The 21,433-nt window shown below is 42.2% G+C and overlaps 3 protein-coding genes across 8 annotated transcripts in view; 1 reads left to right on the top strand and 2 right to left on the bottom strand.

The window, feature by feature from the left end:
• Positions 1–9,381, top strand: part of epn1a (epsin 1a) — a 26,162-nt gene extending 16,781 nt beyond the window's left edge. For 2 of the 5 annotated variants that reach the window (XM_015049803.1, XM_015049804.1), the window contains exons 6-13: positions 498–618; positions 701–852; positions 1,028–1,099; positions 3,063–3,152; positions 4,026–4,305; positions 6,573–6,737; positions 6,927–7,169; positions 7,933–9,381. In XM_015049803.1, the coding sequence (XP_014905289.1) occupies positions 498–618; positions 701–852; positions 1,028–1,099; positions 3,063–3,152; positions 4,026–4,305; positions 6,573–6,737; positions 6,927–7,169; positions 7,933–8,399 (1,590 nt within the window). In that variant the 3' untranslated portion in view covers positions 8,400–9,381. The remainder of the gene's footprint in view (positions 1–497; positions 619–700; positions 853–1,027; positions 1,100–3,062; positions 3,153–4,025; positions 4,306–6,572; positions 6,738–6,926; positions 7,170–7,932) is intronic. The other 3 variants (XM_015049805.1, XM_015049807.1, XM_015049806.1) reach the window with 3 other exon arrangements.
• foxj2 (forkhead box J2) lies at positions 8,767–17,197 on the bottom strand. Its single transcript, XM_015049809.1, has 10 exons — positions 16,834–17,197; positions 16,164–16,509; positions 16,008–16,082; positions 15,797–15,898; positions 13,446–13,556; positions 12,919–13,354; positions 12,636–12,833; positions 12,399–12,500; positions 11,491–11,823; positions 8,767–10,220 (listed from the first exon to the last, which is right to left on the bottom strand). The coding sequence occupies exons 2-10, from the start codon at positions 16,479–16,481 to the stop codon at positions 10,111–10,113; spliced, it is 1,785 nt and encodes a 594-aa protein (XP_014905295.1). The 5' UTR covers positions 16,482–16,509; positions 16,834–17,197; the 3' UTR covers positions 8,767–10,110.
• Positions 17,198–17,291: 94 nt separating this feature from the next.
• On the bottom strand, positions 17,292–21,427 carry isoc2 (isochorismatase domain containing 2). 2 transcript variants are annotated; one of them, XM_015049810.1, is made up of 7 exons: positions 21,335–21,427; positions 21,040–21,138; positions 20,330–20,454; positions 19,958–20,170; positions 19,726–19,796; positions 19,522–19,639; positions 17,292–17,444 (listed from the first exon to the last, which is right to left on the bottom strand). In XM_015049810.1, coding segments are annotated over exons 2-7 (594 nt in total). In that variant the 5' UTR covers positions 21,041–21,138; positions 21,335–21,427; the 3' UTR covers positions 17,292–17,378. The 2 variants fall into 2 exon arrangements, with proteins under 2 accessions (XP_014905296.1, XP_014905297.1); XM_015049811.1 differs by having other exon boundaries at positions 21,284–21,350.
• Positions 21,428–21,433: the final 6 nt, after the last annotated feature.

Genomic DNA, 21,433 nt, shown 5'->3' with positions numbered 1-21,433 from the left:
ATTTTTTTGTACAGGGGGAAAAAACCAGCGGCCCCGCCCCTTGGGGGGGTGTTTTTTTTTTTTTTTTTTTTTTTTGCCTGAATGATTCACAGGCCTTCCTGAAGTTGATAAACAAATGCATCTTTTATAGGAATGTTCAGATACATGTACAGGTACATCTAAAAAAAATTATATCATGAAAAAGTTCAGTATTCTAATCTTAAACATGATGTTTAAGATTAGAATATTACAACAGACCAATAAAAAGAGGCATTTGTGACACAGATGATTAGTTGATTAAATGTATGTTTAAAAAGTGTTAAAGGTTATTTTCTGTCTGAAAAACCAAAATCCCAATCCAATACAACTGAATTCTGAACGCTTTGCCATTTCATCGTGATACGGCCACACAGTCTGTCTACTTTCCCATATACACTCAAGATGTTGGCATGTTTTGCATTCATCTAATAAATGTCAAGTTAACAAACACCTTTCATCTGTGACTTTAATTCGTCCAGGGCCTGAATGTGAGAGAGAAAGCTAAGCAGCTGGTGACGTTGTTAAAAGATGAAGAGAAACTAAGAGAAGAAAGGATCCATGCCCTTAAAACCAAAGAGAAAATGGCACAGACCACCAGTGGTGAGACAGCTGAATAAGATACAAATAAGCCACTCCTGAATGAGGGAATCGTTTCATCGTTACGTATTTGTCTCTGCTGCAGCCTCCTCGGCCCCCTCAGCGCCCAGCCTTGGGGGCAGCCTGTCCATGGGCTCTCATTCTGGAGATCCTGACCAGGCATGGCCACAAAGCTCTGGAGAGGAAGACCTGCAGCTTCAGTTGGCGCTGGCCATGAGTAAAGAGGAGGCAGAGCAGGTAACTTAGCGTGGTTCAACCCGACCAGACGGGGTTTTTTACGCTGCGCTCTACCTAACCTGTTTCCAGTTGCAACACAGGAGCAGCAGCACACACAGAGGAATATTAAGGATCGTGTTCCCTGCTGCTGTACACCTAGCTTTGCTCTCACAATTTAACTGCTGACCTCCCCCAGACTAGCGCGGACCCTCTGGAGGATGCAGATCTTCGCTATGCACTCACACTCAGCAAAGAGATTCACCAAAAGGTCAGGGGCAAGGAGTGTGCTGAGCTGACTGGGGAGCCAGTCATCCACTATTTGTCTTTCTGTCAGATTGAATTTCTCAACTCGATGCTAAATATTGATTATTCAAGGAAATTAATTAATGCTCATGTGATTTTGCTGCCTAGACACATTTTCATCAGACTATTAAAATTCTGTTGAGATAATTGAGTTAAGCTGTTGCTTTCTGTTTTTACAGCGCTTGCATTCATAGAATACATGTAAAGACCTGATTCCAATCATTTTAATGAGATACAGTGCTTTCAAAAAGTGTTTGCCCCTTTTATAACTTCTGTTTCTGCTTTTTTGCCACACTTAAATGCTTCAAACCTATTTTATATCAGACAGACATAGCCAGAATAAAAAAAATATGCATTTTTTAACTGATCTTAGAAATGAAAGAAAAAAGCTTTCCGAATCAGCCTAGCACTATGTGGAAAAAGTTCCTCTAAAACCAATAAAACGCAGTATCGATGACTGCTAGAACTGACAATTAGTCTTATACATTTTCAACTACTAGGAGAGTTGTTAACATGATTGGCGCTATACTGTCTAAAGTGGACTATGCTGGTTGTGATCAGCAGTGGTTTTGGCCCCTTGAACTTTGCTTGAAGTGGCGTCTTATTGTCGTAAACACTGACCTTAGCTGAAGCAAACACAGCCTACAGTTCTTGAGTTATTTTGTGTTAAGTCGTTGATACGCTCTTAGAATAATTTTTATTGGCCGGCGACTCTTTGGAAGGCTAACGGTGGTTCACAAGAGTCTCAAAGTCTTAAAACGGCTTGCTAACCCTTTCCAGACTGAAAGGTGTCAGTGATTTGTTTCTTCTGCTCCACATGTGTTTTCAGGTCCTGTTTGAGTGGTTCCTTGACCTTTCTACAGGTCAGGTTATAATCAGGCCTGGATGTGACTAGTGACATTGAACCGCAAAATGTGGCTAAGTGTTTTTGTCTCAAACAGAGCCGGGTTGGTTTGGATAGTTTTTGGGGGTTTTTTTTTCCCCCCATTTAAATGAAATAACTGCTTTAAAACCGGTTTGATCTGATGCTTTTAAATACAACAAACTAGCAAAACCAGAGTAGATCTGTGATGGGGAAATGCCTTTTCACTGCACTGTATATTAAATATGAGCTTTCAAGCAGTTGATCCATGATTAAAGTGTTAAATATGCATGGCAGAGACAAATATTTTTCCATAATAATAACCTAAGTGTGGATTGTAAGTATTGATCCCTCTTCCTTCCAGCATGCATCTAACTGTTGAGTTGATTCCAGATAAGCTTCTTCTGTCCCGCTGCACTTTTTGTGAAGTTGACACCTTTGTTGCTGTTTGTGTGCAAAACAATTTGTCTGATCAATGGTTAAATCATTTATGCAGCTTATTACTAATGCTATAAAAGTTTTAAGGAGATTTTGGACATGATTTCATTGTTGTTTTTACTTACAGGTGTTCGATACGGTCCTTTTATTCAGGGATTAGTTGTTCCGCTGTGTTATAACCAGTCTTCCATGTAATACTGTAGCATGAGAGACAGCATTTTGTAAGAATGTCTTATGCTCATCTGCAGGCTGTTGGATGTTAATAGTTGGGTACATTTCCACATTTCTCTTCTGTTAGCTATTTCATAGAGTAAATTTTAAAGACTCTCGACTTTATTCAGCCAGTTCCTGGTAAGATTGCCAAACAGGAGCAATGTAAACAAGTAAAGCGCATGTCTAACTATCCTGCAGCTAGGACATTCTGGAAAACACAGTTCTAGTTTGGCTTATTGAAGCGCATAAACTCTGATCATTGATGGTCTTTAGGATTATTTTTCACAAATTCAGATTTTTTTTTTGTTGAGTTGTAAATGGATCAAGTGTCTGATTTCATGTTGTCTTATTAGGTTGCTAACGTCAGTTTGTGTGCGTGCTTGTGTGTGTGCGGGTGCGTGTGTGTGATTGGCAGGAGGAGCGGCTGCGGAGAGGCGACGACTTGAGACTGCAGATGGCCATTGAGGAAAGCAAGAGAGAGAAACCAAAACCAGAAGAGGTGTGTGTCTGTATACTGACCTGTATAGTCATACATTTTTGCATCTCTCAATTAGAAACCTTTGTTTTTGGTGGACATAATAACTGTTGATATATTAGATGTCCTCCAAACAAATTCAAACCTTTACACTACAAAAATTCAAAATCTTACAAAGTATTTTTGGTCTAGTTTCTCATGAAAATAAGGCAAAGCTACCTTACAACAAGATATATGAGCTTGTTTAGAGTCAATAATACTTTCTACTTAAAACAAGCTTCTATATCTTCCTGTTAAAGTTACCTGAAAGTTAGTATACTTGAACTAGACCAAAGGTACTAGCTAAGATTTTGTGTTTTTGCAGTTTGAGCGCTTTTCACTTCTTTTTTTTTAACAGTTCAAACAAAAACTTTTTGTGACTGACAGGTTTGTGATTTTCAAAATATTTTAGTAATAAAAATCTGGTGAGTGCTGATCCCCTAATTAAAATCCCCAAATCATAAATTAGTAAATGCAGATAAATCGGGGTTAAAAAGTTGTGAAGACATTTAGATCAAGCAAATGTTATAAAACTATGTCACAGGATTTGAACATGTCATGGAGCTCTATTCAGTTTATTTTATGAAATCAGAGAGCATGCTTTGCAAACCTACAAAAATATGGCCGATATCCCAAGCTGATAGATAAGCTTTAATCAGAGAAGCAACCAAGAGTCCCATGGCCTTTAAAGTTATGGGTTAGCGGTGGGTGGGTGTAATGTGGCTTCAACCCCACATTCCATGTCAGGACCTTGGAGTTGATCACGAAGCATAAAGAACAGAACGAAAGGACGAACTGAAAGCGGTGCAGGTTTCACATCCTATCGCTGTAGTAACATTATTCCATTTTCTGTTCCCTGTTCAGAGTGCGCTCATGGAGCTGAGTGCAGTGGACCCCTGGGGGGCTCCTGCTAACGCCACTGTGAGCTCTGCCGGCCCCTCCCCTCCCCTCACACTGTCCGGCCCCTCTGCCTCTGGTCCATGGGGTCCAGCCCCCACAGATCCATGGGGAGTAGCTTCGCCCACGTCCCCTACGAGCACTGACCCCTGGGGTGGAGGAACCGCGCCCACTGTAGCCCCTCCTCCAGACCCCTGGGGGGAGACATCCCACAAGGTTAACAACGTCGACCCCTGGGGAAACTCAGGTACGCTGCCACAGCTCTTGGTTGATGTTGCATCAGCTTAGTGGATAAAGGTCAGAGCTTTAAAACAGAAGTCTGTTTCTGACTCGAAGAGGATGTGAACGCCAAAACCTTTGCTTGTTTCAAACCTCATATTCTCTGTTCAAAATGTGTGTATTTACATCCAGTCATGTCATGATCCTTTCATAATTGATCTTCTCATCCACCTAAGGGGCGTTTCGACCGCAGGAACCTTTTCCAGGAACCAGAGTCTTTACTGGGGTCCTTCCTTTACGTGCCCAGGAAGTTAAACAGAGTTCTGGGGTAAAAACAGCCCTGCTAGGGCTGTAGCACATTAAGACTGCTCTGAAGCCTCAGGGTGGGGTTTGTGGTGGAGGGGCTCTACACATTTCTAATTGGTTGAGTGTTCTCAGCATTTTGCTTCTGCCTTTCTATCTCAGGCATCTCAACTGCAGGTCATTATGTTCTCTTAATTTCAAATTGTAGCAGAGAACCTTGAGGTTTTTTTTTCTGCAAAAGAAACATTTAGGCAGCTCCAATCTGCTGAGGAAACGACTCTCAGTGGCAGCTCCAGCTACAGTACAAACCTTAAGAGTAACAGGAGAAAACATGAAATCAGAACAATAAAAGGCTGCTTCACAAAAGGTTGGACTACGAGGAACTACGGAAATCACTTTAAGCTCAGCTGAAGTGATTATCTGTGCACCAGGTTTAAAATGAGACCTCTCCAAAGCGCAAAAGAACATTTAGGTCGGAACAGTCACATTTAAATACACAAAACAACCACGTATTGATAACGGACTTTAAGCATGAAAACACTGATGCACGCTGCCTCTGTGAGTGTGTTCATTTTATGCAGCCCCTTTCTGTCCTCTGGGTGAGAGTACATACACACAGTTCATCCCTGCAGGTTCGGTGCTCTGTCAGCACAAGTGTTTCGTCTACAAATATACTGCAAATACTCATGAAACGTTCAGACGACCCTCTAGTAGAGATGTTTGAAAAGCGCTGCAGTCTGAAGCTCCCCCTGCTGACTTTCTCCAGTTTCGACCTCCAGAGAGGAAAAGACTCTGACAAAAATATCAGGAAAAAGTAACAAAATGAAGCTTTGTTTGTTTATAGTTAAGCCCAAGGTAATTCACATCTCTGGCAGGTTTCTGTTGACTGAAATGTACCAGGGTTTTTACAAATTACCAGGAGAAACATGCAAAAAAAAAAAAAAAAATTGATAAGCAATTCATTTGTTCTAATGGCAATACATTGAGGGTGTAAAGATCTTATTTTAGATGAAAACAGATAAAACGTTTTTTTTTTTTTTAATGTTGCTCCATTAATAAATGTCTGTCTCTGTCTGTCAGAAACAAATTTACTGTTGGAATGATAATTAAGATTAGTTGTAATTTAGGGCCTTAATGTTTGAGGTTGTTTCCTGCTGTCTTCATAACTGAGCCAAATGAAAGATGTTAAAATTGGACCAATTTTGAGTTCCCGACAGCTTTTGTTGCAGCAATTTGAATAAACTGAAGGCTTAAGAATTAATATATGGAGGTCAAAGAATTAACTCCAAGAAACTTGATGAATGCATGATTTAAGCAGCATGTCCTGGTGAAAGATGACACCAAGTTTCTTTACAATATTGTTGGTGGGCTAATTAATGCCACCCAGAGCAAGTGACTGAGCACTTTGAATTTAAAAGTGGAAAGTTAAACGTCATCTAGGTTTGTTTTCCAGAGACGCCTGACTGGATTCATCAGGCTTTCTGGATAAATATGGGCGAGAATCAACAGCATAAGAGTGGACATAAAGTAATAAAAATATGGGTCACATCATGGCAGCTTTGGTCGAAACTCCCCTCTGTGTGCTTTGGTTTTGTCTGAAGGAAAGCAGGCATGCTGAGTCCGTTCTCCCTCTGTGTCTAAACCAGGGATTTTTATCCTCTTGTTTCTACTCAGGGACTGGCTGCGTCTCAAATGGAGCACTGTCTCTTCTGTTGCCCTTTTTTTGGCTTCTATTTTTATTTTTAAATGTTTGAGGTTGCTTCCTGCTGTCTCTCCTTCACCTCCGCTGAGCTCGAATTGAGTCACAGCAACAAATGCAGCTGACCTTTTCTGACCTCAGTCAGGACGTTTGTGGGGTGGAGAGGTTAAGGAGAGAGAAGTGCTTCTGTTTGAACCCGGCTCAGCTTCCACCTCCCTCCATGCTGTGGGTCGTTACCTGTATGGTGTTGTGTTAATCCCTCCCTTCCCTGCATCTCCTCTCCTCCCCTGTAGCCGTGACCCCACCCAGTGCTGACCCCTGGGGCTCCCCCGTGCCACCCAGCACGTCCTCCTCAGGGGGACCGGTGGACCCCTGGGCAAAGGATGGGCCTGTCCCCGCCTCTGACCCTATCACCTCCGACATCTGGAGTGGCTCCGCCAAACACACTAATGGCACAGGTACATTCACAGCTGAACCTACACGGACTCACACACACACACACACACTCAGGTGCAGAATCTCAGTAACCCCACCCACATTTCATCCTCTTGTAGTGTGTGTGAGTGTGACTCATTACATTCAGCTTGCTTTGTTTTTTGCGTCTCGTTTACACACACACGCATACGCACCTGACTTTTCACTCTCAGGGGATCCAGAGCGAAGAGGCTCTTCAACAACGGGCTGCGACAGCACGGGCTCGCCGGTGCCCTTTGACCTGTCGTCACTCGGCTCTTCGCTTCCCGTTCGTAAGACTCCGGAGTCGTTCCTCGGCCCCAACGCGGCGCTCGTTGACCTCGATTCCCTGGTGTCGTCGAAACCCAAACCCAAACAGCCGCCGCCTCCTTCCATCTCGGCCTCTTCGTCGAACAACCCCTTCCTTCAGAACACAGGTGAGAAAGCAGCTGCACCACAGGCGCGTCTCAGATCAACATGTTCTTTATCTCTCATTTCAGAAAGTCAAGCTTGTATATTCAGGTTGTTCGCAGATCCTTAAAAAGTCTGAAATTATTGTATCTAAGATTAAGGCTTTAAAGTGTATTTTTGAAAGGATTTTTCTTGACAATCCTCTCAAGACTGCAGTTATCCTTTCTACTGGCAAACCTTTTCCTTCCACTAAACTTCTTCCTGTTAACAACCAGCGTCTTGAGGAAGACTTTATATCCTTTGACAGAAATGCAAGTCACTTTTTTCTGTTAAGATGCTACAATATTTAGATGTGTTAATCCACCACTTATTAAACTTGGGATTATGTCCAGCTGATAAATCAGCCTCGATTTTTGTAATTGTATGGGGATCAACGATTGGCCAATACTTACATGTGAAGCCGATCTTGTCCATCTGCCTCAGCAAAGGTCTAAAAATCAACCACTGCCCTCTTCTGCTCTCCATTGAGAGAGGTTTGACTGTAACAACACTCACCTCACTGTTACCAACTCACTGCCTGTCTTTTTATATTTAGCAACATTACAGACAAAAAAAAAAAAAAGGTCTGTAATGTAAACCTGTAAATCAAAATCAGCAGGTCGGGCATCTTAATGATTGGTAATCGGTGATCAGCCAGAAAACTGCAATCGTTGCACCCCTACTTACAGGATTTTCTGGTTGAATATTGCAGACTTTATTAATAATAAACCTGTTATCCCTGCACTGCAGGCTCGTCTCCTGCCCCCGGCATGGCCGTGACTCCGGGCAGCACCATCTCCAGCAGGGGCGTTTCACCGACACCCGTCTCCTCCAACCCGTTCGGCGTGGCCCCATCCATGACCTCCATCTCCCCCCAGCCTTCGTCCCTCGGCCTGAGCGGCCTGCGTACCAGTCCTGTGCCTCCCAACCCCATGCTGGGCATGGTCCAACCAGGAATGGGTCTGGGGCCGATGAGCGTAGGAATGGGGCCCCCTGGGATGGGCCTGGGCATGATGCAAGCCAGCCCTATGGGGATGCCGTTCAGCGGGCTCTCCCCGATGGGACCCCCGGGCTCTGCCCTCTTGGGGCCCGGAGCTATGCCGCCCCCTCAGCAGATTTTGGGTGGGCCCGCAGGAGCAGGAGGAATGATGGGAGCAGGAGGCTCCATGGGCGGCGGAGGAACGGCGGGAGCAAGCACCAATCCGTTTCTTCTTTGAGGACGCGTCACCACTACTTTGCTCACCTTTCTGCCTCAGCTGTCGTACCTGCTACCCCCTTCATTCATTCATTCATTCATTCATTCATTCATTCATCGACAACCCCCAACACCAGATTTATCCACAAAAATGTCTACATTAAAAAGAACAAAAACGCTGTTTATTTTCCTTTAAAGGCATAATTTCATTTCAGGTTATTTCTCCACCTTTTTTTTTTTGTCCCTTTCATTTCAAAATTTGTGTCAAATAGAAGTATTTATTTCCGATCTCTTTCTGTTCTGTACCTTCTGTTTCTGTCCAGTCTTTTGTCGAGTTGTGATGAACGGTGAGTCAGTGAGAGCAATGAGTTTTTTTGTTTTTTTTTTTACCAGTAGTGTCACTCTCCACTCATAGTACTACTGCACACGAGAGGGAGCCGGAGGAAGAGGTCACACAGCCACTAACGAACTGAGCAGAGAAACTGTCGTACCTGCCTCTTCCTCCTCCCTCTGTCCCTCCGTCTAGAGCGAAGACAAACACTGAATCACTGAAATGAAACGAGTGCATGAAGGATGATTTTTAAACGGAGCCCCAGACTGAGATAAAAAAAAAAAAAAAAAACCTGCATTAACATTTCGGTCACAATGTGGTCAAACTGTTTCAACCAGTTCACTTTTAATTTAATTTAATGTTGAGTATAATTTATTTTTTTCCAATACTTGGGAACTAATAAACAAGGAAAATCATGTGATGATGCCATTTAGATCAGATGCTTTTCTTTTTTTTTTCTTTCCCTACTGTTGTAGGAAAAAAAAAGAAAGAAAAAAAAAAAAAGCTCTGACATGTGGTCTGATGGCAGGAATAACTAACCGAGTGTGTTTGTTTGCGGCCGAGGGCGAATGAGAACACAAATGCTTATTTATCAGATGCCAGTTTTGTGTTTGTTTCAGTACTTTGTCCCATTTCTCCTCGTGTCTGATCTCATTTCAGCGAGACTGAATGGGGGGGGGGGGGGAGTATTTCTGAAAATGATCACCTGTGATATGTAAGGTTGGTTTTTCAATGAGGTATTTTATGGGTTGTGATTTCTCTGCCAATCTTTTATTTTGAATTACCCATTTCAGCTGGGATGCCTGGAGTTCAGGCGACCCAAAGCAACACTGTCTTCGTGTTTCATCCCCTTTTTTTTCTTTGTAAAGGGAGTTTCAGCCGATGCTTCTTCAAAGAGACAATTATTTCGTTGAGTGAACGGAGACAACACGGGGACATGAAGACATGCTCCATACTGCTCTTTTAATTTAGCTTGGATGAATTTATTATTTTATATCAAGAGAAGTATCTTTTATTGGGTAAGTTTGACTTTTGTGTGGTGTCAACTGTGAACATTCACATTTGAAAAGAAAAATGGAGAAAAAAATCTACAGAAATTTATGAAATAAAACAAAAACAGGGAGTGTGTGTGTGTGACTGTTTTTCATGACTTCTGTATCTTTTGGGAGGAAAAAAAAAATCTAACATATGAAGCCACTTACCCACAAAAGATAAGCAATACAATATTACAGCCTATGAATTTAAATGAAGACAAACGTAAAACTCTTAAGATTCAGTCATTAGTGATGAACCTGATCCCAGACCTGCTGTCAGGGGAAACAGGAAGTGAAGTTTTTTGCTGAAATATTTGGTGTTTTGTTTTGTTGTTTTTTTTCTTTTCTCCATCACAAGGAAGTGAGGCTCAAAGGATGAGAGAGTCCCAGTCAAAGTCATCCTGGAACTCCTCACTGTTGCTGTGCAGGTTCTTCAGTGGAGGACGTTGTCGTGGCGCCCCGGGCTGAGGATGGATCCCTGCCGAGACGCAAAAGGGAAACATGAACTGAAAGTTTAGACCTCAAAGGAAGTGAGAGATAAAAAAAAAAGATTTCTATTAACTTCTCCTTTTCAATTGTCGCAGTGACAAACTGCCTCTCGGTTTTCACAAGGCCAAAATGGCAAAAGGGATGGATGCATCAACACTTCCAGAAACCTTCAAAAAGTTCATTCATTTGGGCAATTCAATGTCATTTCACACATTTTGATGCTTTGATTTCTTTTCAAATAATGAGTCGTAGTTGATGAAAACCTCAAACTCTGTTTCTCAGAAACTGGGCAGATTAAAAAATATGTATATTTAACACAGTTATGGAGAGGACTGTGCCAGTAGATTCAGCAACGCCACAAAAAGTTAAGATGGATTTATCCAAGGATATTAGGAGAAAGTTGAGTGGAAGAAAACAATATAGAAGAAAGCAGAGTTATAGACATCTCCACTTTCTTTGCAACAATGGAATTTGAAAAAATTGCTAAGAAATGATTAAAGGTTCATGTGTTCAAGCTGTGTGTATTTAAAACATACTTGATCACTCATACACTAAATGGCTACACTTTGTGTATTTCCTTAAGGGTTAAAATGATATTATATAAACATAAAGTGTCCTCAAATGAACGATGTTCATATTCCAAAATATTTTTCCAAAATAGTGCAACACCTTCTAACCTTTTGCTCTTTATGGTATTGAGTTGGAGTGAAAGTGTAGATTATCTTCACTCTGGTGGGATTTTACAGTGAATACTATTTAAATGATACATCGACTGAAGGGACCAAATCTGCCTGTTTGGATCTAGGAACTGCTTACGAAGAGTAATATCTGTGGGAGTGACAATGGTTTGTTGGGAAAGGTTTGTAACTCTTGAGTCCTTAGCAACAGCATAGCAACACGGTTCGGATACATTTTTGTCAAAAATTTTCTTAAAACAAATTGTAATTTTAGGCCAAAAGGTAAAATATGTTTGGCGTAATTGCTTGACAGCTTGAATAACTTTTCTATCTGAAAATATGGAAGTACTTTGGTTTCAAAGTGCACATCGATTGAGAAGGTTCTTTATGTTGGAAATAAAAGTCTGAATAAAAGTTATGAAATGTGTGAAGTTTGAATGGTTGAAATAGGAAAAGAGAGAAAAAAAAAGCATCTCAATCTTGCAAATGTTTTACATTATGTGTGTAAAAAAAAAAAGCTGATAAAAGGTCAAGATTTCCTTGAAATTTCCCTAAAATCAGCTTAAAATGTCTGCTGCTCACCAGCTGCGTTCGCCAGATGTGGTCTCTGTAGAGCGGGCCCCTGCATGGGTGGGGGTCTCCGGGGCAGCTGTGTGCCATTGGTGGGAGGCAGAGTGCTGGGGTAGGGCAGGGGAGAGGGGTGAGTGAGGCTGGTGAGGGTCGGAGGAGGGTTGGACGTCAGCGGCGACGGCTGCAGGAAGTGAGGTGCACCATGGGTAACTGGGGAGTTGTTTCCAGGGCTGATCATGCCTTTCTGAGAAAAGAAGCGGTTCAGAGAGTCGCAGAGGGAGGTGAAGAGGCCGGGGTCGAGGGCCCAGTCGCACAGCTCAGCCTGCTTCATGCTCTCCAGCAGGTCTGGGATGCAGAAAATAAAGACACCTTTGTTAAAATACAGAAGATCCGGTGACTTTTACTGCAATACGTACAACGAAGCCCTTGGTTGAATTTCTGAAATGAATCAACTGTTCATAAAAGAAAGGAATAATCTATAAAATCCTGTATCCTGTATTCAGTTATGTATACTTGAATAACTGTTGGGGGGAGGGAGGGAGAAGAGTACTTCAAGGGGTAGTTTTACTACAACCTGCATTATAGTATCATTGCTCTTACTTGAGTAACATGTGTAAGTACTCTCCTCACCTCTGGTCATAATCACCAAATTAACATAAATAAACACTTTAAACTTATTTAGCTTATGTGATGAAGCTCTCTATGCATTCAGTTTATGAACTGAATTACAAAAAACATATATCCTTTTAATTACATCTTGATTGGTGTCAGGGAAACAGGAAGTGGGCATTGACAAGAGAACATTTGGAGGCAGATATCCTAGAACCTCGTTATGTAAATCAAAAGCTCTCCCATGACAGGAGGGGACAAAAATGTTGTGAACTGGCCCTTTAAATCCGATGGTGGCGAGCAGCACAGACCTGGGTGACTGGACAGGTCTATGTTTGCCCAGTCCAGATTGCTGGCGATGCGGAAGCTCTCCTTCAGCGAATCTGTGTTGCTGAACCAATCGGCTGGCACCGCTGCAGTGGGAGGAGGGAGGCAAGAAGGGAGGGAAACTTTTTTTTAAAAAATGAAAATACTTTTTGTTTTAGTCATGTTGCAGGTTTTATTGGCGGTAGATAATCTCAGGGTCGAGATATTAACGTGAGACTCACTGAGTTGCGAAACGCGCTCCGACTCTGCGGGATGTGGAGCTTGCACGGCCGCCGCGGCCGGTGGACCTGCAACCGGTTGCTGACCTGCAACTGGCGGTGCAGTCAGCGCAGGCGCGGGGTGAGGGGAGAACGGCGGCAGCGTTGGGGTGTGAAGAGGCGTAGTGTCGTTACTGGGAACAAGCAGGGGAGCGACGTCCGCTTCAAGGGAAAAGAAAACAAGTGATTCCTCCGAGTCGCTCATGTGTGTCGCGGTTGTGCGTCTTGAACGGGCCTGCATACTCACAGATGGAGCCTCCCCTCTCACGCATCGTCTTGAAAAGGGACTTGAAGGAGGCGTACAGGTCCGGTATGTTCAGGTCCTCGAAGGAGAAGCGCAGAGGAGGGTCGGCGGCGTGGTGCCCCGACGCCGCCGGAGGTGGGGCGGGGCAGGAGGAGCTGGGAACGGACACGGTGCAAACGGGCGTAGAGCTGGAAGTGCAGGAAAAAGTGGGAACGGGTAGAGGACCCGAGTTGGCGGGAAAGGACAGGGCGGAGTTGGAGTAAGAGGGAGCAGCTGCAGACGCTGCAGGGACAGAAAAGGTGGAGCCAGGCGGGAGGGGAGGAGGGAAGGAATTGATGGATGACATGGGGGCTGCTGGCGGGAGCTCAGCTGATTGAGAAACAGATAAATGGGAGGCAGGTAGAGCAGAGGCATGGGCTGACATGTAGGGCGACGGTTCCTGCGAAGACGAAGATGAGACTTCTATGTAAAACCCGTCAGACGTGGCTGTAATATGAGCTGGAAGGGAAGGAGGGAGTGAGAGAGTCTACCTCGTGAGGAGACGGAGGGTGCTGGGTGGGTCTGGCTGGGGACGTGGTGAACTGCGGGTCCAGGTGGGGAGAGGGCCCTCTCACCGCTGCCGCCTTTGCAGGTGGAGGAATCTGTAAAAAGCACAGAATCAGCCTTTAAAGCGTGGATAAGAAGAGGAAATCCCACAGGAATGCAGCATTACGGCATGCACAGAACAAAACAAAAACAAGAGTCGAGTCTGCGCTCCGGTCCTACACCCACGCTCTGAACGCAGAGCAGAAAACTGTGACTAACCTCCAAAACCTGTTCACAGGCTGACGATCTCTCACATTTAAAAAATGAAGCACAGGAATATTATTTCACACCAGGAAAAGTGAAGGAAAAGCTCTTAAAGTGCATCTCTGGGAAGCAGTGAGGAGTATCACCAGACACAGACACACACCTGCAGTTTTTTGCTAAAGTCTCAAAAGTTTTAAATCAAAAGAAAATGTTTCTTTTGCCCGATTTTATTTTGTACTTTGTTGTTCATAAAAATTACCTTCAATGTCCTCTAAAATATCAATATTGTGATCTGTCTGATGATGCAATTCTTAAGCATAAATAATTGATGATTTGATCAGCTACACAGTATTTGAGTGACCTTTGCACCAAATACTTTTTTTTTACTCAAACTGGAGTCATTTCTACGTTTTACCCTTACTTGAGTAAAACCGTGTTGAAGTAGCGCTACTCTTACATGAGTACAATTTTTTTTAGCACATTTTCAAGTGAAATTGTACAATTATCCCAGTCCAAGAAGGAAACTACACAAAGACTGAGCCCTGCTATCTATTTCAGCCAACTGTTTCCAGGACCTTCTCGTCATGGTCCATATCTATTGACCACAGCGAAGGTCAGAACAAAGACGGACCGGTAAACTGAGAGGTTCACTAATTAACTCAGCTCTTTTTCACCACAACAGCGTCCGCATTACTGCAGACGAACAATCAACCTGTTAATACAATTCCCGTTACCATGTAGAGTGAGCCAGGCCCTCTGCTACTTTGAGGCAGAGGCTGACCTCTGACCCAATGGGAGCAGTTCGCCTTCCTCTGGTTAAGCGCAGTGACTGCAGAAGAATTAGAGACGGCCGTCTCTTTTCAGACCGTAACGTGGTGAAGGGGTTTGAGTTCAGGGTTCAGACTCACAAGGTGAAACTGCTCACCACTGAGCACCTGGTAGTTGAGAGTTTAAACCAATAAAATTGATTTTTTTTGTTCTTATCTTAGTGAACAGATGAAGTAGTCTCCCTTTAAAGGAGTAGATCATCACTCAACTCTTCAGCCTGGGAAGCCGGAAGACTTGAATAGGCAACGAGTGTGACTCCTTGGTCAGCAAAGTCTGTCCACTAGCTGAATTTGGTTTCCATGGTGACAGAATATAAGCTTTTTCTTGTGTGTGCAAAAGTCTTGAGTCGGCTTTCTGCGGTGGTAATCATAAACGTACTTTAGTCTTTGGCTTCTTTTTTTTTTTTAACTCATAATTAAGCAAAAATAAATCAACTTCTGCATTTATTCCTTTATATGTGACCACAGCTTGAACCGGAAGGCAGCTGAATGACATCGTAGCCGCCACACATTGACACTAGAGGACTAAACTAGACTCGGAAAAGGCAGAAAAAACTCAAAAGAAAAACGATGAAAGACCTTCAGGAAGCCGTTTGAAATCTGAGCAGAAAAATAAAGGGTTTTGTTCCACTTTTAACACATAACACAACTATGTAATTGGTCTGCAAAACACGAGCATTTTAAAGGTCTTTCAATTTAATGGTATTGATTAAAAAAAAAAGACATTCCAAATCATTTTGGGTTTCTGTAAGATCTTATGGACACAGGTGTCAAACTCAAGGCCCGGGGGCCGAATCTGGCCCATGGTAGCTTTTAATGTGGCCCACTAGAATCCAGAGAGTCACATTAAGAACCACATATACACGCCTTCAAAAACAGTTTTGTGCTTAATTTTTTTGTTTTTCAATCAAATCAAAGTAGTTCCAATTTCTTTTGTGCCAAATTACATCAAGGTGAAAAGATGTTTAATACGGTCTAATTTTAAGCAGTAGTCGTCAAATGTTATTTCTTAATATGCTATGTTTGATAATAAGTACGTTATCAACACATCATGGCACAACCGGCCCTTTGAGAACATTCATGGTCTTGATATGACCCAAATGAAAATGTGTTTGACACCCCTGTGTTAAGGGGCTTCGCTGTTTTAATGGGCTTGGCAAAGAAAGGTTTAGACATTATTACAGCCCAAAAATGAAATGTATATATATATATGTATGAATAAAACATGAGTAATGTATGGATGTAATAATTAAGATCAACCATACATGCTGAAGCTCCTCTTCCTCTTCCTCCTCAGGATAGGGGCGCTTTGGAGCCCTTGCCGGACTCATGGACTCTGGAGGCCCATCCATCGTCCAATAGGAGCCCTGGAAATACAGGATTAGTTTGTTTGTTTTTTTTTTTGTTTTTTTCAAAACCATTTCTTTATCCTACAAGATGAACATTCCCACATAAGCGTGCTAAGTGACAGCCCACCTTGCCGGGGTCATTCTGTGGCCGAGGAACTTTCCTGAAGCATTTGTTCAGGGACAGATTGTGCCTGATGGAGTTCTGTTGAGATCAAGAAGATTCAGGTGATTCAGTTATGATAATGTTACACTCTAGTATCACGTGGATAGAGGTAGAGCTTGCCTTCCATCCTCGGCCGGCTCGGCTGTAATAAGGGAAAGTGTTGCTTATCCAGGTGTAGATGTCGTTTAAGCTCAGCTTCCTCTCTGGTGCAGCTGCTATCGCCATGGCTATGAGGGTGGCGTAGCTGTGGGGGGGTTTCCCTTTACAGTTTGATGGCGAGGGGCTCGGCACTGACGGCACAAAGTCGCCCCTCTCTCTCCCTTTGTCTCTCCTTCTCTCCCTCTCCCCTCCTCTCTCTTTCCCCGAGCGCAGGCTGCTGACTCCCAGTTTGGGCAGCCAGTCAATGCTGGTGAGACTGGAGTCCAAGTCAGAAGACATTTCTTTTCTTATTTCCTCTGTCCAGGATCTGGAGGACCAAAGCACGCAGTACTGGATTAACATTCCCTACAAAGTTTTTTTTTTTTCTTTTTCTTTTAAGAAACAGTGACCGGTCCCAGAGGAGATGCCCGTCAGCCTGAACTATGAGAGACTCGGCTGCTCTGTTCCTGTTCCTCCTGCCAGCGTCTCTTACAAAACAGTTTAGCTCACACACAAGACACACTGTGCCGCTCTGAGAACTTTTCCATCAACAAGCAAAGACACGGCGAGCGTATGCAATCATGCAAATGTGCCACCTCCACCTCTGCTTGTTGTTTTTTTCTTTTGAAAGAAGAAGGCCGACTTTGCTTACCTTTCTTTGGTCACTCGAGGCCCAGGGCCTTGAGAAGTGTTAATATTTTATGCTGTCATCAGCTGTGCACGTCTGCTGTCAAACTGGCGCCTTCCCTCCACCGTCGGATCTCCCTCCTCAGCGCAGCGGCGTCCTCCGGGAAACCGAGCCCACCTTCCGTTTGAGAAAGCTTGTGTAACTTTGAAGAAATATACACAAAATACTAATCGGAGAGCTTCCTTTTTCTCTCCTTCTGCCCTTCCCCTCCCTTTCTGACTTTACCAGAAAGACGTCACTCACTCCTCCCCCGGTATGAGCTCACTTTCTGCTCCCGCCTCTGGGAGAAGGTCCCTCCTCCTGGGCCCGTCAGGTTTGCATTGCAAAGAAACACGTGAACTTTCCACCACACTAAGTCAACACATCACATATGTGGAGGGTGGGCAGACTGAGACGAGGACAAAACCCACAGGACAGAGGGGTTAAAGCAGAAGCAACGCTTTATTGAAGTCCCTGTGTTAAAAGGCAGAGGGTTGTACAGTGGAACGCAACAACATGAGGCGATCTCTCTACAGAGCGCTGAAGAAGGCGAGGAGGCCGGTGTCAGGAGACGGCTGGGCCAAGAGCTTCTGGATCTGCCAACAAAGATCAACATTTGTTATTTGAACATAGTCATAAATAATCCAGCTTGTGTGTGCGTGTGTGTGTGTGTGTGTGTGTATGTATATATATATATATATATATATATATATATATATATATATATATATATATATATAGTCTAAAGAAATATTAAAACTGTTATTCTCTGGATATTGATTTTTCAGTTTTTAATTTTTACTTATCAGGACATGATCAAAGATCTCTCCATTACCAGGCTGTAAAATGACCGTGAAGTGTAAAAAAAAAAACCAACAACAACAACAAAACACCGTCCTCTTACTTATTAAACAAAGATAAAGTTCCTGCAGAAAACCAGTGAGAGGAAACCTCAACTGCTTATTATTACATTTAGCGGCAGTCACTTGCAGCAGTTGTTTTCTATTGGATTTTCGTAGGGTTAATCTCTCACATTCTCGAGGAGGAATCTTTGGTCTCTTCCTGTTTATGTAACATTTGCTTCTTTGCTTGCATGACCCAGTTTCAATCAAGCTTTAGCTGAAGGAGCGATGACCTCAGATTTGACTCCAAAATACATGGAGAGTTTATGGATGACTCACTGTCCAGGTTCTGTATTAGCAAAATAAGCCCATATCATCATACCTCCACCACTGCGCTTATAAGTTGATATAAAGCTTTTGAGCTTATGTTCTGTGTTTGGATATTTTTCGACATCCTCACTTTGGTCTCAGCTGACCCAAAAACATAGTTTCAGAACTCTTGTTGTTCAATGAGATGCAACTTTGCAAACCTCTTAAGACACTCTTTTTTTATCTTTACTGTAATAAACAATTAGCAGAAGTCTAATAGTGTGATGTGGAGCTCTTGGGCTTTTACAATCTTTCACCTGCATGCTCCAAATTGCTAAATATCTACCTTTTATAGATAGAGCTACAGAAGTTTTTTTTTTTTTCTTCATTTGGCTTTTCCATTATAGCTTTGTTTTTGTCTGATATCTTTGGGATCTGTTGTGTGCTTTTTATGGACTCAAAGTTTGATTTAAATAACTGGATCCTATTAGAAAACAAAAAATCTTAATATGTCCCGATGAATAAAAGGCCAGAATTGAAACAATTTGCACTTTGTTCATATCACGGCTTTATAAACTGAATTTGATATGAATTAGAGAGAACACATCTCATCATACATTCACTGGCTTTCTACTCATTCTAATATCAGTCATAGGATTTTCTTGTATAGGGTAGAGATCACTCACAAGCAGGTCCATAAACCATCCACTGTGGCTCTTAATAACTTTGGTCAAAAATGCTAAATAATTAGTGTTTTACATGGTAAAGGTAATTTTAAAAATCCAGTTTTTGCGGAATATATTAAAGGACTTTCCATAAAGAATGACACTAGTAGTGTAAGGACGAATAATGTTTTCTGGTTGCAAAGTATGTGTTTTTTTTTTATTATTATTATTGTTTTGTTAAAAAGTTTAGGTTTCCTTGAGAAATGTGGTTCATTTCTTTTTGTGTAAAAGTTTGATAATTTTCTTTATCTTAAAACTTAAAAAAAAAATGTTTTCTCATTAAAAAAAAACTTCCTAAAGTAGATTTTGTTAAAGTAATCCAATTTGTTTCATGTAGATTTTTTTGGGTCTAAACAAATTTTCTTTTGCTGGACTAAAGACAAAAATGGCTCTCAAGGTTGTAAAAAGTTGCTGCCCCCTGGTTTAGAGTTTTACATTGTTTAGCTTTGATTTCTTTATCTGCTCTTAACATTTACACACATTGAAAGCCATATAATCCTCCATTCAGTTTATTTTTGTAGATATCCTTCAGTCCAAACAAAAACTGAATTTTGTCCATTTTGGTGACTTCCTGAACCTCAACATTTAGCGTACGTTCCTCTGCTGATACGTCATTTTTTTTTGTCCTGACATTTGATTTACACAGACCCAAAATACCTTTATTACTAGTGTTTTCACGCGAGTTTTTTTTTTTCCTTTATTCCTATTCTTTTGCATGTTGAATATGATTTCTTTATATATTAATATCCAGCTGTTTGGCTTAAATGTGAAGCATGTTGAGCAGATGTAATCAGGACCTCCTTAAAGTTGGGGTGTTTGGCGTCCTGAACGAGCTGCAGCAGGACGGCCTCTGTGGTGGTGAGGTAAGCCCCGCTTTGCTTCATTCGGGACAAAGCAAACAACCGATCCGTCTGGCTGCGGAGTGAAGCATAAGGATTAGACTAAATATTGTTGCAAATACAGAATGCGAGTGGGAAAAAAAAGTAAAAATCGACAGATACCTCCTGGAGGAAACGGCATCAGCCACAATATGGACCTCCATTCCCTTCTCAATAAGGTCATATGTAGTACACTGAGCAAAAGACAAGGAGGGAAGAATTTTTAATACTTTAATCTAAAAATATAACTGGCATAATCCTTCCTTTCAGGTAGGTTTCATCCTTTTCAACATTAACAATAAGCCTAAAGTCTGTAGTCTAAATATGACGCACAAACAAAAATATTAATAATTACAGCAATGCAGGCATGTGCTTCTATTCCACACAGAATGGCTTGTTTAGGGCTCCCCAGAGCCTCCAGCTCCTTCTCCACTTCTTCTATCATCATAGTGAAAGAGGTCTTAGCATGAGCGGTCAGATGCCCGGCCCCCAGCTCCGGCACAGTGGGTCCCAGGCCTTTAGGGTACTGCTCTGTCAAGATGGTGGGGATGCCCAGAATACGACTGGCCTGCAGGAGCAGTACACTGTTAGAGGCGACACATGACTACAAATAACAACAATAGCTCTTTGAAGAATTATGAATTAACAACATTTAATTTCCCTTTGGGATCAATAAAGTACTTTTGAATTTGAATTGAATTAAAATGAGCTGATGAGTATCAACGACCTGGAGGACCCGGGCTGCGTTGCCAACGATGTTGGTGAACTGGAAGATGTTGGGTCTGAACTTCTCCTGCATGTCACACAGGAAGAGGACAGCATCCTTGGTGGAGAGCCTTCCTACGTTTGGCACTGCAACAAAGACATCGCAAAGTAAGAAATAGAACACCTGGCAACAGCATCAGTTCACAACCAAGCAAATTTCAGTGCATTTGTTGGAACTGCACATGTTGAGGCAGCATGAAGTAGTGCATAGCTGTGAAATGAAAGGAAAATCATTCAAAATGTTCATGTTTTAATTTTTCAGATAAAAATCTAATAAGTTTAGTCGCTCTGAGTTAATACTTTCTAGAAGCATCTTTTGCTCTAGTTGCAGCTGCAGCAACCCTTTTGGATCTCTATCAGTTTGTACAATTCAGAAACTGACAGTTTTGCTCTGTTTATGTTCATAAGCAGAAATGATCTCAGTCAGCTCTGAGAAAAAACTAATACCAAAATGGATGCAAGGTCGTAGTTCGTGTTCTGCAAAGTAGCCACATGTAGCTGTCTGCAAATATTGTTTTTTTTTTTTAAAAAAAAACTAAATACTATAGTTTTTAACTCAAATACTGTGTGTATAACTTTTTTTTTTCCCAGTGGGTCATTGCATAACCAAAGAAAAGAAGCGATAAAAGAACAGCTGTGATCCTAAAATGAATCAAAGGTAATGTGACTTACTGTTTCTGTCCTGATGTGAGCAGAACGAGTGACAGGTTCAAGGGGACAGTAAAAAACATCAACTACCAGGTTAAAGTATTATTTCCCCTGTGACGCGTCCTGAGGGGAAATATTTACAAATTAGTTGCAAAGAAAAGTGGAAGAACTTGAACGCTGAACATAAATAGCCGATAATGCTAACCGAAGAATGAAAAACGTCTGTAAAACAGACATGTAACATACAAATAAAATATCCGAAACTAACCACGATAATCAGGGAAATACACGGACCACCAGACTCTACAATAAGTCCCACCTTTTCAAATAATAATGGCAAATAGAATTGCCTATTGCTCAGATTGACGTCTCTTTCAACCAATAGCAGGGAATGTTTTCTGCAACTAGGTTTGCTGAG

This window comes from Poecilia latipinna, unplaced genomic scaffold (genome assembly GCF_001443285.1).
Source record: "Poecilia latipinna isolate Pla-1442-1.1 unplaced genomic scaffold, P_latipinna-1.0 Scaffold960, whole genome shotgun sequence".
Classification (NCBI taxonomy): Eukaryota; Metazoa; Chordata; class Actinopteri; order Cyprinodontiformes; family Poeciliidae; genus Poecilia; species Poecilia latipinna.
Note: the sequence above shows the minus strand (reverse complement) of the source record. Positions and strands in the feature narration are given on the sequence as shown.